This window comes from Canis aureus, chromosome 18, assembly GCF_053574225.1.
Source record: "Canis aureus isolate CA01 chromosome 18, VMU_Caureus_v.1.0, whole genome shotgun sequence".
Taxonomy (NCBI): Eukaryota; Metazoa; Chordata; class Mammalia; order Carnivora; family Canidae; genus Canis; species Canis aureus.
In genome coordinates, this window is record NC_135628.1 from 29,310,468 (window position 1) to 29,326,678 (window position 16,211).

The 16,211-nt window shown below is 37.0% G+C and overlaps 2 protein-coding genes across 5 annotated transcripts in view; one reads left to right on the forward strand and one right to left on the reverse strand.

The window, feature by feature from the left end:
- The window catches only part of AHR (aryl hydrocarbon receptor), a 49,527-nt gene extending 42,866 nt beyond the window's left edge, over nt 1-6,661 (reverse strand). The window contains exon 1 of the mRNA XM_077856652.1: nt 6,486-6,661. Coding sequence (XP_077712778.1) covers nt 6,486-6,550 — 65 coding nt within the window. The 5' untranslated portion in view covers nt 6,551-6,661. The remainder of the gene's footprint in view (nt 1-6,485) is intronic.
- LOC144288803 (uncharacterized) overlaps nt 6,442-16,211 on the forward strand; it is a 79,892-nt gene continuing 70,122 nt past the window's right edge. For 2 of the 4 annotated variants that reach the window (XM_077856654.1, XM_077856653.1), the window contains exon 1: nt 6,442-6,843. In XM_077856654.1, coding sequence (XP_077712780.1) covers nt 6,528-6,843 — 316 coding nt within the window. In that variant the 5' untranslated portion in view covers nt 6,442-6,527. Of the gene's footprint in view, nt 6,844-7,315; nt 7,392-16,211 lie in introns of those variants that run through there. The other 2 variants (XR_013356799.1, XR_013356800.1) reach the window with 1 other exon arrangement.

A 16,211-nucleotide genomic window follows, 5' to 3' on the forward strand; every position in this document is an offset into this window, starting at 1 on the left:
ATTCATATTTTCCAGACCTCGGGCATCCCCCTCTCTCCATGGGACATGGTAATGGCTCTTCACTCTAGCCAACAGCTAGGAAATTGACATATTCTTCAATAAATCTCTGTACCATAGTGACTATACTCAAGCCATTCATTCATCATTTCCACCTCATGGTTTCAGTGTGTACTTATTTATCTTTGAATGTAAATGCTGAAATGTTTAAAGTCATACATTATATGATTAATGTAATGTTAGAGACTGATCTGTAACACAGATGAGTCAAATTTCATTGGCAGGCTGAATACAGGTGAATATTTTACTTTCTTAGATGAGAAAAAAAATCTATAAAAACTTCAGAGAATCTAACTGGAAGTCACTTTTAATGAGTCAGAATTCTTCAGTCACTCTCCTGATGTTACTCTACAGTAATACGTCCTTCCTTCTCCCTTTTTTTTGCTATACAAAAGAAGAGGCAATACATACAAACAGTTTACAGTCTCTAGGACTTTACCAGTGAAAACCAGAACATGAAATATGCCCTGGAAATCATGGTTACTTCCAAAATCCCGAAGAAACTCATTAAAAATATTCCCCTTTACCTCTTCTTATATCAATGTACCTTTTTTTTTTTCTTTTGTCTTCTTTTCTTTTTTTTTAAATTATTTCTCTTGGGACCCACATAAAATATATCTACGATACCAAAATCACCGAAATGAAAATTTTAAGTGGTCAATTGTTAAGTTAGTAAATAAAGCTCAACTACCCACGTGCATGATACTAGGATGCTCTCGTTGTTACAAAGACAAAAGACTAACCTAACCTTAAACAATTTATCTTTCCTACCAGGAGGGGATGCATTATAACAAGGCAAAATCAAACACAATGTATCCTACAATAATACAGTTGCCATAAAAAAGTGACGCCCAAGAGTTCAGGAAAGTAAAAGCAGGTAGACTAATGAGAGAAGGTTTCATGAAGATGTGAGATCTTAAAAGTCAGGGAGGTCACCTCCAGTTTCATGACAGCAGAAAACATAACTATCTACAAAGACCCTTCTCTTTGAATAAGTCATCCTAGACAAGGAAAACCACAGACAGAAACAGCCTGTCTCAAATACACCTAAGAGAGAGTTAAACCCAGATAATAATATGAAGATGAAAAATAGGTAGAAACAAAATAAATGATAAACAGAACAGGAGGAAGGGAAGGAAAATGTAATCATAGCATATTACTTGGCTCAGCAGCAAACAATATTTACTGTTAAAAACTAATGGAACATATAAGTGTATTTAAACTGACGTAGTGATAGTTATACTGAGAGGGTGAAAAAGGGGGGTGAAGGAGAGATGAAAGAACACTAATAACCTTAACTATCACAATAAAACAGATCATACCTGTATGCTAAAAAGAAGATAGCATTTATACACATATTATGGACTTTCTTAACCCTGCAATATGTATTTAATAGGAATACTTTTCACCCCCCCCCAAAAAAAAATTCTATCAATAAAAGGGAAAAAGCAAACTAAAAATTAATTGAAAAATATAAGACAAAGAAAAATAGCATGTAAAGGACATCTCAAGAAGAAAAATCTGCAGACACACTATTACTACTACTAGTACTACAACTTCAAATACATACACACACATGTACACTCACAATCCCAACCTTTATGTTCGATTACCTACCCCACCTCTCTTTTTTGCTTACAAAATTGGCAATTCACATTTTAAAGCAAAAATGCAAGGACACAGGCACTCTCACATATTACCAATAGGAACTGAATTTTTGTAGAGTAATTTGACATTATGTTTCAGAGCATATCTGGCTCCACCTTGAAAGTATACATACATGCCTTTGAACTTTCAAATTTCATTTATAGGAATCTTTCCTTAGTTAACAACTAAGAATTTGCATAGAAACTCACGTATCTCAAGGTTATTTTCTGAAATAGTAAAGTACTAAAAGGTTGGAAATAAGAGAATTTACCCCCAAAAGAAAAGCAGTTAAATAAATCATGGAATATTCACATAAAGGAGTACTAGTCAGCCACTGAAAACAATATTGTAAAGGACAAGAGGTGGGTAGTAAATCAAGAGGATTGTAGGAAAAGACTAAGAGGAAAGAGTGTGAGTGCAAGTGTGGAGTTCACAAGTCTAGGAAATGGTAAATCATTTATTTCAGAACACTAATTATTTAAGGAGAAACAGTGGATATTCAGGAAATCCCTAGTATATTGGTGGACTGAATGTATCACTACACTTACCACCTGAGCAGTACAGTTGATAATAACATAAGCTCTGGAGCCATAAGATCTGAAACATGATATTCAAACTCAAGATTTTTCATGTACTACCTGACAATTCTGAACCTGAACCTCAGACACCCATCTATAAAACAAATAATAATACCTTTCATACTATCATTATATAAATAAAATATGATGTATATAAAACACTGTGCACACCTGCAACATAGTAAATACTAATAAACAGCAGCTTTTTAAGAATTAAACCACTGTACAAAAAATACATTTTAAAAGAAGTATGGAAGTAGAAAGTTACTACTGTTAGATATCTGCATGGTATTTATTCCTAAGTAATTATCCTAATTATATACAATGCTAAGCACATACTATGTAAGTTTATTTGTCAGTGGAGTAGTCCATTTCAGTTTTAACCATAACTGAGAACATAATCATACACTGCCTCTTGCAGGAGAATTGATTGTTCTGTGATAATATGAGCTAGAATTATTTAAAGAATAGAATTTATGTTTCTGTTTCATTTATATGTTAACAACCTTTACAGTTTATAAAAAGCTTTTGTTTTGTTCATTTCAGTTGTGAAACTGGCATTGTAGGTATGGACCGTCCTGCTCTATTGGTCAGTCACTTGCTCAGATCTACAAAAGCAAGGAAACTAGACCTCATGTCTTAGTTTAGATCTAATGTTATTTCAATTTATTTCTCACTTTTTCTTATTTTTGTCATTTATTTTTCACAAATATTGATAACTATACACTTTCACTTATCTAATAGTTTCAATATGTAAGTCTCTAGAGTCACTATGTACAAACTAAGTAAAACCATCTGAAAGAAAAATGATGGCGAAGCAATAATTATAATTGAAAAGACCTATCCTTTTATTTCAAAAGCTATTTAGAATGGTATTATAGTACATTTATAAAAAGCATTTTCAGCAAAGCAATACATAATTTTATTCTACTATTTATATAAATGAGGTTCATGAGGCTTAAATGGAACAGCAACTTAGCAAATATAGCAAGAAAGAGCACGCTTTTATATTCTTTTTTTTTTTAAGATTTTATTTATCTATTCATGAGAGACACAGAGGCAGAGAGAGAGGCAGAGACACAGGCAGAGGGAGAAGCAGGCTCCATGCAGGGAACCTGAGGTGGGACTCGATCCCGAGTCTCCAGGATCACACCTCCGGGCTGAAGGCGGCGCTAAACCACTAAGCCACCTGGGCTGCCCGCTTTTATATTCGTTAACAATATTACTATGTTAACAAAGGAAACAGGATCATCTAAAACTGAGAAGTTATTACTGGTTCTGACATTTCATGATGGCTATCTTGACCATCACTATGGTGATAATCATTTTTAAGTGTAGATATTATTTATTCAACACCTATTATTTACCAACAATCAGTAATTATTTTCTAGAAATACAGTAAATTGAAGTAGCAATAAAATTTTCCCTGTAGTAATAAAACTTTAAAAACTATAAAAATATATACAAAGTTATCACTAGGAAAAAAAAAAGATTGTTTAATTCAATAGTGTGCTTCTCACCTATCTTCATAAGAAAACAAAGCAAATGAAGAAAAATACTTTCATCTCCAAAGAAAACAGAAACAGAATGTAAGCAAAAAAAAAAATTGTTTGTCTTCCAAGCAGGGTTATTACATATAGAGCAACGCCTTAAGGAAAGTTACAAAAGAATCCACTGTTAAGTGTATCTTTTGAAAACTCCTTTAGGAACATAGGTCTGGTGCAAGGTTGTTTTGGATCTTTATATTTCCTATCCTAATTACTCCAAAAATAAATGAAACATTTACTGAGCATCTACTATGTACAAGATACTTTAGTGGGATTAAATTTAACACATTAAAGTTGTATATCCTACCAATTAGGTAATTTTCAATGTTAGACTTGCCACTAGGGGGAGTGTAATAAATTCAATTGAAGATGGACTGGAAGAGCTTCAGGTTAAAGTTATCACCTACTTGGTTCCAAGATGCTGTGGAATTGTGTATTAAAATGACTGTCTTAGTAACAATCCTATAATTACAACATATTTTTTCTTTAAAATAAAATGACTCTCACTTAAGGGATCAAAGTTAAATAGATCTCAATAGCATTTTCAGCTCAGACTAGATGTATTTTTCTGACAACACTGTCATATTTTAGACCTCATTAGCTAAGAAATAGTAACCAAAAATTCAACTTAAATTTAACATTGGGTTTAACAGCCACATTCCTAAAATGAACTTTGATTAACTGCATTATAAAGTAAACCATTTTTTTCATTCAGGCAAAAATAACTTATAATCGATTTTATATGATTCTGTATGTGAATGCCAGTACTAGGCTTTTCTTAGGGAGCAATGTAGTGACATTTTAAGGTATTTATATGACTAGCAGTAAGGCATGGTGCTCAACAAAGACTAAGGTGAAAGTGGAAAATGCTTTAATTATACTGTATTATGAGATTATTAAATACAAGTATATTAAAAAGTTTTAGAAGTATATTAAAACACTAAGATGAAATAATGAAAGGTACATCTTACATTAAAAAAATACGTTTAAAGGGAAGATCTTTAATAAAATGTTAATTAGAACCAAAGTTGCTACACTTTATAATGAATACAGTATTAAGGCTTTTGATTTTGTTTTTTAAATCAGCCTTTGTTACAACAATGACTAAAACCTAAAAATTCATCAGGGATATGTTCAAGTTTTCTAACCATACAGATAAAACCCATGATATCTCTATTTTATATTATATTAGGTGTATTAGGATATTAATAAATACATGAAGAGGCATTTGGGATGCCTCTCAATTTTAAATAAGGATGAGGGTAAGTTAGGCAAATACATTTTTATGTAAGATGCCACTCTACAAAATATGTATCACAGAACTGCCAAGACAGAAAACTGCTGACTAGGCATTATGCCTAATGTCAGCCACACTGTAGGATAAGACTTCCAAATTTTAATCAGTGTATTTAGAGGTTAACATTCTCTGTTAATGCCAAGTCTAAATCCGAAGAACTATAATAACGGAAATTCTAAAAGGAAATTAAAACTCCAGAATAATGAAACATAACGAAAATAACGAAAAATCCAGTTACTGGCTCCAAACACAAATTTTAAACTTATTTTTCTGACCTGCATTAATGACCTAAATTAAAGTCTTAAGCAAAATGCACACTTCTGACTTGCGTTGAGTAAACGTTTGTGTTCTTAAAATGGTTTATGAAAATTTGAAAAACGTCAAGTAACTCAAACATCATCATTAGTAATAAACACATGAATACAGCCAACACGCAGCAGTCAATCTGTGTCAAGCACAGATTTTTTTTTTCTTGAAACATTATTTTATTTACCATCTCACACAAATACCTCACCAAAACAAAATACCTAAGTTTCTAATCACTATTAGAACTGATGAAACTTTGAAGGGGGGGGGGGGGGGGGAGGTAATTAGAGAAAGATACTAAGAATGCAAACGTCTGTTTCAATAATTCCACCTCTAAATCTTTCAATTTCCAGACCCTAAAACCGTCTCAAAAGTGTAAGAAAGTTCCCCCCGACGGGGTGGCTGAACATGCAAATCCTCCGTTGTCTCCTGTCCACGACATTCACTCATCTCTGCTACCACCTCTATGTGTTTTACGGATATGATCACGTTGAGCGCTACAAAATTACTGCCAAATAAGTAAATAAGAGCGCACCAAAAAGCCGGTTGCAAGGACCAAAAAGTACCTTCACAGGAACTGAGAGCCTTTCTTGCAGACGGCACGTGCTCAGCTCTTTAAAACATCTGGCCCTACCAGGAATGAGGATAATAACCGTCCTTTAACCTAACCCATGAGGATATTAAAAGGGGAAGGGGATTTCAAGGCGGTTTTATGTTAACTAATCCACGAGCCCCACAGGGCAGGCTAGACCTGTCAACAAATTAGGAGCAGAAAAAAAAGAGAAAAAAAAAAAAAAAAACACAGAACAGAGGTGCAGATGGGTGGGGGTGCGAGAGGGTGTGCGCGCGCCACGGATTGCGGGTGGGGGGCGCAATTTTTAAAATGCAATGATTAAAAACGGAAAAGCCAAAGGCCTGGGTGTCTCCACCCGCCTCCAAGTCTCGGTTCCAGAGACGGCGTCGGGGACGAGCCTGAGCTCTGGACGGCGAAGATCGGGGGCGGGGTGGGGCCGCCTCCCGCACCCGGGCCGGGGACGCGCGCCGGACACTCACGTTTTCTGCACCGGCTTCCGCCGCTTGCGGCTGGCGTAGGTGATGTGGGCGCCGCTGCTGTTCATGGTGCCCGGCGGGCGGCGGCTCCTCCGCGGGAGCGGGCAGGAACCGGGGCGCCTGCCGCGGCCGGCGCCGGGCTCCACGCAGTGCCGCCCGCTCCACCTGCGTCCCCCCGGGCGGTGGCGAAGGCGCCGGGCCCCGGAAGCCCCGCGCGTCCAGGTGCGCTGCGCGGGCCCGCTGCCGAGGGGCGAGGGGCGAGGGGCGAGGGGCGAGGGGCGAGGGGCGGAGACCCGCGGGCCCAGAGGCGCAGGTGCCTTCTACATCGGCGGAGGCGGAGGCGGCGCGGCGCTGTCCGCAGGTGAGGCGGCCCGGCCGGGGGAGGAGCCTGGGCCGCCTGCTTGGAATCCTGGCCCGGGTCGCGAGCTGCGGCGCCGCGCCCCGCGACCGTCGCCGCGGCCCCCTGGGGAAGGGAGGCGCCGCCGCGCTGCTCCTGGGGCTTCCCCTGTCCCTATCCCGGTGCTTCCCGCCTGCGGAACGCGGACTCCGGCCGCGGTCCGGGGCCACAAGCTTCCGCTCGGCTACGCGGCTGCCCCCGCTCTGAGCCAGTGGTCCCGGCCACGTTCTCGGGACCGGGCGTCGAGCGGACTCTCCCCGCGCTACCTCTCGCCGCGGCGCACACCGGCTCCACGGCAGCAGCGCCCCCGACCCGTCTCCGGCTCCGCCCAGCTTGCCGTAGCCCCGCCCTGTCCCGCTTGGCCCCGCCCCTCCACCCCAGTCCCTCGAGGGCCCCACCCTCCTTGTACGTGGTGACGTAAGGCGCAACGACGCCCCCCCCACCACCCCCGTAGCCATCTTCTTGAGGTCAAGGGGAGGATTCTGTGGAAACCTTTCCAGTCCAGAAAAGAGGTGTGACAACTGATTACGTAGGAGCCGAACTCTGTAGCTAGAGTAGCTCAAGGACAGACTTGCCAAGTGCTGAGCGTAACTTCACCTCTGTGAGGGTGACTCAGCGAACTTTGACTAAGAATTACAGTGAGCTGGCCGATAACCAGTGGGACTCTACATATTTTCCTAGAGGGGAAGGCTTCGTTCCGGAGGCTCCGTATGAGTTGAACTTGAAGCCTAAGAGTTTGCTTGGCCTTTTTTTTTTTTTTTTTTTTGTCTCCGCGCTAAACAATATAATATCTTTTTCCCCAGCCAGAATAACTTGGTTATTTTATAGTCCATGGGATGGAAAGGGAGCAAGGAAGAAGGAAATCACGGAGCATTTGGAGATAATAAATCTGTTAGGATTGGAGAGAGGAGCTGAAAGTGAAGTTCAGGAATTCTAGAATCAGATCACAGAGCCTTGATGAAGAGTCTAGAGTTTATCCTGTAGTCAGTGGAAGCCTTTTTTTTTTAAAAAATATATTTTTTAAGTCTTTATTTATTCATAGAGATGCAGAGAGAGAGAGAGAGGCAGAGACATAGGCAGAGGGAGAAGCAGGCTCCATGCAGGGAGCCCGATGTGGGACTCGATCCCAGGACTCCAGGATCATGCCCTGGGCCGCAGGCGGCGCTAAACCGCTGCGCCACCGGGGCTGCCCCAGTGGAAGCCTTTAAAAGATATTCAGCAGGAAAAGTGCCATTGCGGTTCTCAGAAAAGTCACTCTGGGAGGAAAGTGCAAACTGGATTACAGGAGGGCAAGCCTGCATGCAGGGGGAGTATTAGAGAGTTGTTGAAATAGTCCAGGTGAAAGTCCAGGAAAGTGGCAGTAGGACAGAGAAGAAAGAACAAACATGATGATGGAGAGGGGTCAGGGGATGGGAAGACCTCGATCTCAAATGGCTCCAAGATTTCTGACTCTTTCTGTGCTGGTAACCAGGATATTGAACACAGACAGAGAAGTTCTGTTTCCTTGCTGGGAACAGAAGGGCATCCAGGCTAAGATGTCTGGATGATATCTCTCACCGTATCCTACATTCCTACATTTTGATAGGCCTTCAAGCCCTTTCCAACTGGTGAGCTTGTAACTTCAAATTCAGTGCATCAATAAATGGAGCTTATTGTTTAGTTTAGCTGAAACTGCTTTATCATCGACTCTACCATTCTCCAGGTCCCGTATGAAACATCTTCAAGTCCCCTTCCAATTCTATTTAATTATTACAGCAAATGCTAATACATTTTGTTCTTTGCAATATCCTGAATTTATTTCTCTCCACCTTATTCTTCAATAATTACAGAGGGAGAGTACCCAACTCAAATGGCATACTATTTGGGATTCTTAAACTGGTATCATCCTCTCCATACATTAATTCATCAAGAGATATTTTGTAAAGGGTAACACCTATGTGCCAGGAACTGTGCTAGAACTGGGGAGATAATGGTGAATAAAAGCAGAAACGTACCGTGTTGTCAAGGAATATTGTAATACTGTAATCTATTAGGTAAATTTGACCTGGTCATTAAGGCAAAGATAGGTTCCCCCCCCCCAAAAAAAATAGTAACTCAGTTAAGGTCTGAAGGATAAATGGCATTAGCTAGGAGAAAAGAGGAGAGAAGCATTCCAAGCCAGTGAAACAGTATAAGCAACATCTCTTTATTGGGAAGGAGCCTGGCAGATATGAAGGACAAAAACAAGCTTGGAGCATCAATGGTGAAATTTGTGTTTAAAAAATATCATATCTGCAGAGTGTAGAACAGATTAAAGAGGGAGGATTAGAGTAATACACCTAGGGAAACCATTTGCTGTAGACTACCCCAGAGATGGCAATTATTGATACTAGGGTAGAGGTAATGGTAGAGATGAAGAAAATTGAATACATTCCATAGATAGGTGGGAGTTCTTGGAGGATAGAGTGGATATATGACAGCAAGGGAAGAGGATGTGTCAACAACTTAATAGTTTTCTGTACTGTGTACCTGGCTATGTGATGTGGCAAGTACTTCTGGGAAATCATTAATTTAGCATGGATCTCTTATGTTTGAGATACCTTTAAGACATCTAAGGGAAGATATCAGGCAATAAGAGTACACAAGTTTGTAACTCAAAGAAGCTGTATAAGCTAGAGACATAAATTTAGAAGTCATTTGCATTTAGTTGACAGAGCATGGAGATTTTAGGGTACAAATATATACTAGAAAAGAAGGACTGGGCCCCAAACGATTTCAATATATAATATCTAATAGCCGAATAGAAGATGATGGACTTAAAAAACAACAATTTAAAAAGAGTCACTAAAATGTTAACTGGAAAATATGCAGATCATTATGTCATAGAGAACAAAGTGGAGAACTGTTGGGAGTGGTTCACAGTATTGAATGCTGTTGATGGGTTTACATAAGATGAGAACTGAAACTGTTGGCTTCTCAACATGGACTCATTGGTGACTTTACTGAGCTTATGTTGGTGGATAATGAATTGGGTTGGAAATAAAGAAATGACATAAATACAGACAATTTTTTAAAGTTTGGCTGTAAAAGGGAGAGGCTTGGGAAGGTAGCTAGAAGGAGAGTAAAGGGTTAGATTGGGATTTTATGTGTGTGTGTATTTTAATGAATGAACTTGTGCAGTTGAGAGAGAGAGGAGAAATGGATATTGACTATGTAAAAAAGATAAGGAACAATAGATATTAAAAATAGTAAAGACAGAAAGGAATGAGTGGCCCAGCAGAACAGGGGAATTAGGAGTATAGTAGATGAGGTAATAGTAGAAATAGCTCCTCTAGTGCTTTATTTTTCATAGTGGTCCACAGCTTGTTAGGGAGTTATAAGAAATGCAGATGCTCTGAGTGTCCTTGCTGAGCCAGAGTCTGACCTTAACAAGAGCTCTCAGATAGTTCAAGTGTACATAAAGTTTGAGGTGCACTACCCCACAGAAGCTGGGGGAAAGAAGAACAGTGGGTGAGACCTGGTAGGCTGGTGATTTTTGTTCAGAAAGATGAGGGAGATGTGATGAGGCACATATTCTAGCACGACCTACAAAGAAACCAGGTGTTTTTTGTGGTTGATGGGTTTTGTTTCCATTTTACACATCAATGAAGTAGAAGTGATCTTGGAAATGGCAATAGGGAACTAGGTAGACATCACCCCTATATCCTGGGTGTGTGATGAGAGAAAATAATTAGGCACCATTTGGGAGATGATAGTCTCAGGGACAGCAAGCTTTCAGTTTAAGGCTAAAGAGGGAACAAATTCCCAAAAGTGACACCGCATGCAGAGGACTTTGCTGTCTATGTCTTACCTTCTCTTTTATTTCTTCATCTCTGTATTCTTCTTATTCATTGCCATTCTATCTAAAATGTATAAAGTGTACAAATAATTTCCTCCTAGCATAGGAACTTCAGGAGTGAGAAATGCATATCAAAATATAATTTATTGATTGTGTAGCTTAAAGCTCCTTTTAGAAATGAGATAAATGCAATGTACTAAGTCACATAAACCAATCCTATTTTAGTGTTATTACAAAATGTCCACCCTTTTTAAAGTTGCTAGTGACTTGATATAATCATTATCTTATTTTGTCCTACTTCCATACCCTAATCTTCTGCTTGACTTCAGGACTATTTTCATTATCCAGAAATCCTATGATGCTATACTATATTACAGTCTTCTTTTAGTAATCGATCTTTGTATAATAGATCATAAGACTAATACACTTTTCAGAATTTCACTTTAATAGTAACACCATGCACTTGACAATTTTTGCTTAGTATGTCAATGAAATTAGTCTTTGTAGTATAATTCCATTATACTACATTCCATTAAAAAAATAATTCCATTATACTTCTAATTCCATTAAAAAAAAAGAGTTGCCATTTTCTGGAAGCTATAACTTTCTACTTCTAATATGTCTGCTGTTGAATATGGTTCTCAAAGTGTAGTTTGCGGCTATCAGTCAGATTTTAAAATTTCCTGTGATCAATTTTTATGTAACAATATAATTTCTTTCTTATAACAAATAATTAGCCTAAAAGAGTTTGTGAATATTTTACTCCTTTATCCAAAGCAATGTTAGGCTTTTATTTAAGTTATGTGAGATTACTCTCTGATGTTTCAGATGCAGCTATAGGTCTATTGGTTCCTATTTCCTGCTAAGTATTATGAGAAAAAAAAGAATTAAGTTTTAGGAATGCTGCTAAAGATAGCAGCTGTTTTAGAATAAAGGAAAATAACTAAATTGAACACTAACCCTATTCTGTCACAGTACATGTATTCATTTCATTTAGCCAACACAATGACATCAGTTGAACACCATGCAAACCACTAGCTCCATGTAGTTCAGAACTTCAACATGAAATTGTACTTCTTCCTTTTGATGACATCATATCTTTGTGATGCTGGGTTTTTGTAAGTTGTAGTAATTTTTTAAAAAGGTTTTATTTATTCATTAAAGACACACACAGAGAGGGAGAGACATAGGTGGAGGGAGAAGCAGGCTCCCTGTGGGGAACCTGACGTGGGACTCGATTCCAGGACCCCGGGATCCCGGCCTGAGACAAAGGCAGACGCTCAACCACTGAGCCATCCAGGCATCCCTGTAAGTTGTAGTTATAAAACACAAGGACCATGAGAAATTGACTATGAAATAGAAAATGAGGGTAGTGGTTTCCAATCCAATTCCAAGCTTTGAGAATTTGTAAAGTGCCCAATAGATGTGTACATCTCTTTAAGAACGACATAAATATTTTTAAAAATGCAAGGTGCATTATTTTTTTTAAATACCAACTAATAACTTTAGACTTAACTACTTGATAAATGGAATTGTGAAGTATTTCTTTTACCCTGTGTTATTGTGAAAAAGTTATTAACACACTAACAATACCATGAACTGGGGAAGTCTGGGAATCTGTAACATTGCTAAACCCTTCCCTTAACAGAGGAGAAACCTTGGGGCCAGAGAGAGAAAGTGGCTAGCTTCTCATAGCCTACCTAGACTGTAGGTCTTATGACTTCTATTCCAATAAAAAGTATTTATCTCACTGTGAACTGGTTGATTCATTTCTTACAAATAATCAGTTTATACATCACTTGCTTTGACACTAAAGAGCAGACATAAATATCTAATGGCTATTTCTTAATGCTTAATGCTTTCTCTCCCTGTTTGGATATCCCACAACACCGTCATAGGTAGAAGCCAAAAGCAAAAGTAATTAACAGGTAGTGAAGAACTTTGGAAATACCTTTTGGGTCAGTGCTAATCTTAACACTAACACTAACGCTACAATAAAATGTAGGAATAATTTGAAATTAGTCAAGATTATTTTTTTTTTACTTAGGGATAATATTTTATTGTAAGAAACATCAAGAGTTTTAACACACGAAAGAACATTCTTAAAATATTAACATGTATTTTATTTATTTATTGTTTGTTTTAGCATGTATTCCATTTGGATCTTGGCTTTTGCTTGCTGGAACTTTTATAAATGTGAAATTTGATTACAGGATAGGTTATGAAGAAGTTTTATGTTTCACATGCTAAATTTCATATCTGATTTATTAAACATTTATTTAAAAACATACAAATGTGTAAATATTTTCTGTTTAATGCCATTTAACTTTACAGATAAGTATATTTGGGATTCCTATAATGATACATGTTTTATGTATTTTAAATTATCATATAGGAGAAATTGAAATGAAGATTAAAAACATTTATATTAGATATTTTATAAATTATATCAAACATGCTAAGGAAAATTTTAAGGAAATGTAAGTTATTATGACATTCTAACCTAAAATCTATCATTTAGATCTGCTAAACGTTAAAGACTAGCACATTCTTATGCATATTAAAAAGCAAAAGCAGGGGTGCTTAGGTGGCTCAGTCGGTTAAGCATCTGCCTTTGGCTCAGGTCATGATCCTGGAGTCCAAGGATCAAGTCCCATGTTGTCCAGCTCCTTGCTGAGCAAGGACTCTGCTTCTCCCTTTCTCTCTGCCCTTTTCCCCACCCTCTGCTTGTGTTCTCACTCTCTCTCTCTCAAATAAATAAGTAAAAATCTTTAAAGAAAATAAAAGAAAAAGAAAAAACAATGTTTTCTTTCTTGAAAATGTTTAACTTGGATTTAATCTGTATGTAGACAGTGGTTCTTCACTTTCATTGTACATTGAAATCACCTGGAAGCTTTAAAAAATACTGATGTCTAGGGTTTCTTTTTTTTTTTTTTTTTTTTTTTTTTGTCTAGGGTTTCTTTACAAAGATTTTAGTTTAATGATGTAGGTAATGGACTGGGCATCAAGATTTTTAGGGATAAGAATTGTATTGTGGTTACATAGGAGAAGACCCTTATTCTCAGGAAATGCATGCTGTAACATTTAAGTGTGAAATATCCCCGTGTCTGTAACTTATCTAAGAAGGGCCTAGCAAAGAAAAATTAAAATAAACAAACACACATACATATAGATAGATATACATATTTACACATACACATATACACTGTGAAGGGTATAAAGGTATTTGTTGTATTATTCTTTCACCTTTTCTGTATGTTGAAAATTTTCGCAATAAAAAGAAAGAATAAAAACAACCTTTGACCCTCAAGTTTAGAATTCAGAAACAAAATAATTATTTGGAGCCTAATAACTGTTTCAGTGAGAGACAAAGCCAGGACTAATGTATTAATCACCCAGCTCTTGCTAAGATAAAGCTTTAGATCTTGCTCTAACCCTTAATATTCTAGGAAACAGATGAAAGATAAGTGAAAAAAAAAGACTCACATGAAATTTCTGCTCTTCAGTGTGAGAACGAACCTAAAAGCCTAAAATCACCATTTTGCAGCATCTGTGAGCTGAGGACTATATGTGTTACTAGTTGGGCATTTCAGGAATTTAGCTGGTTTATGCTAACTACAAATCATTTTACTGTATTCATTTGTTAGTTATACACACTAAAATGCAAATAGTTTCATTTCTATTTTATTTCTACTCTAGTCTAAATTTCTAATACCTCCCAAATATTTTTTTACTTGTTCTTATGCTGTAAATTAGAAATTTTTTCTTTATCCATTTTCTTGCATAAACTCCCTGAATTGCATAAGACTTTATAATGCATCAATAGTCAGGATTTATGTGTTAGGCTTACATGCTAAAATAATCAGTTTTTAAAAAATTTTTAGGTAAAAAATGTTAACTTGCACACCAAATTAAATCTTTTCACATTAGTGCTAGCAGAACAAGTATGATATGTAAAGGTTAGGACCCTTCTCAGTCAAACCCTGTACCAAGCATAGTAAAAAATCTGCCATTACCTGATTGGTAAATTGATAATGATAAAGGAGATCTGGTTACATAATTAATCAAAGGGATGTAGCTGCGGGTGGAGTGTCCTGTATAACATCAGGTTCTCCACCCTTCCCTCCTAAAGCAGGGTAGAAGAATTTCCCTTGTAAAATTTTAGGCGTTAGTTGAGTTTCTTTCCTGCCTGAACACAGATTGACTTCCCATATGCCTTTACAGAGGCAAGGAGTCCTGAAGGAAATGGATTGGAAGGATTCAGTTGATTCCCAGTTTTGAGCAAATCTATCAAAGTCTTTCAGTCCCTGCTTTGGGTTGAATTATTTTTGGTTATCTGGGTTGATAAAAAAAAAAAAAAAAAAAAAAAAAAGAATTACGTAAAGCAAATGCATTTCTAAAAAAGAACATGGAGATCAAACAATTATTTTGGAATTCGTTAGTATTTAAAGAAATGCCAACCAGATTATTTTATAATGTAAATAATCTTTATCTAAACTCTTCAGAAACCAAGATTTTCAAATATTTGTTACATATTGTTTTTTCCGTTTTATTTAAACTAAGATTGCATGAGTGCTCAGATTTCTGCCAACTTTTCACGTGATTCTTTGAAACAAATCACCACCACCATCACCAGAAAAAAAAAGTCAACACACACCTATGTTAGTAAAAACAGTAATCTGAATCCTGCTAAAGTGCTTTCACTGTATACAGAAAGTAGACGAAGGATAAAAAATGCAAACTTTGACTTTTTAGTTATTCTTGAATCGGAGTTACATGTTAACTTTGCAAGAACTGAATTTTTTATGTAGTAACATAAATTTAACCCCTTCTTTTCATTTTAACATGGTATTGTTAGATCTAAATGGACATATATCTAGTAATTTATATTATTTTAGTCTAGTAATTTATATTCTTTTAATGTATACGTAAGGAATGTCTATACTTAGATCATTAAATGTGCAATTAAAGATGTTTCCAAAGTTCCTTTAAAAAGCATTTGGAATGAAAGTTATGACTTAAGTGATATTAATGTGATATTACTGATGCATTATAAATTTTCTGTTTATCCAAATATTTTATTTACATATTCTGTATTATTAATTTTAATATTGAAGTACAAACTTAGGAGGATTTCCTTAAGAGGATTTTCATTCTTTTTTCTTTTATGTATGATTAAAATTCAAGAGGATTTGATATCCCAAATCTTTTCTTTTAAAACCCTTTTCTTAGATGGTTAGCAGAAAACACAAATTAAAATAAAGATAAGGTACGAATATTGCCTTACTGGCGGGTTTTATCCCGCAGAAAGAAAGCCGCTAATGTGGTCTCTAATAATGTCCTTTCCTCCATTTTAATAAGAAGGTTTGTGTTGTTCTGACATTAAATGGATTAAGCAGCAAGCCTGCTGAGAAAAATACTCAAACGCATTAAACCCTTGCAGTGTTGGTTTAACTGTAAGTACTGTAAAATAAGATTAAGTCTGAGTTTGGAAGAAGAACGAGATTTGACATAA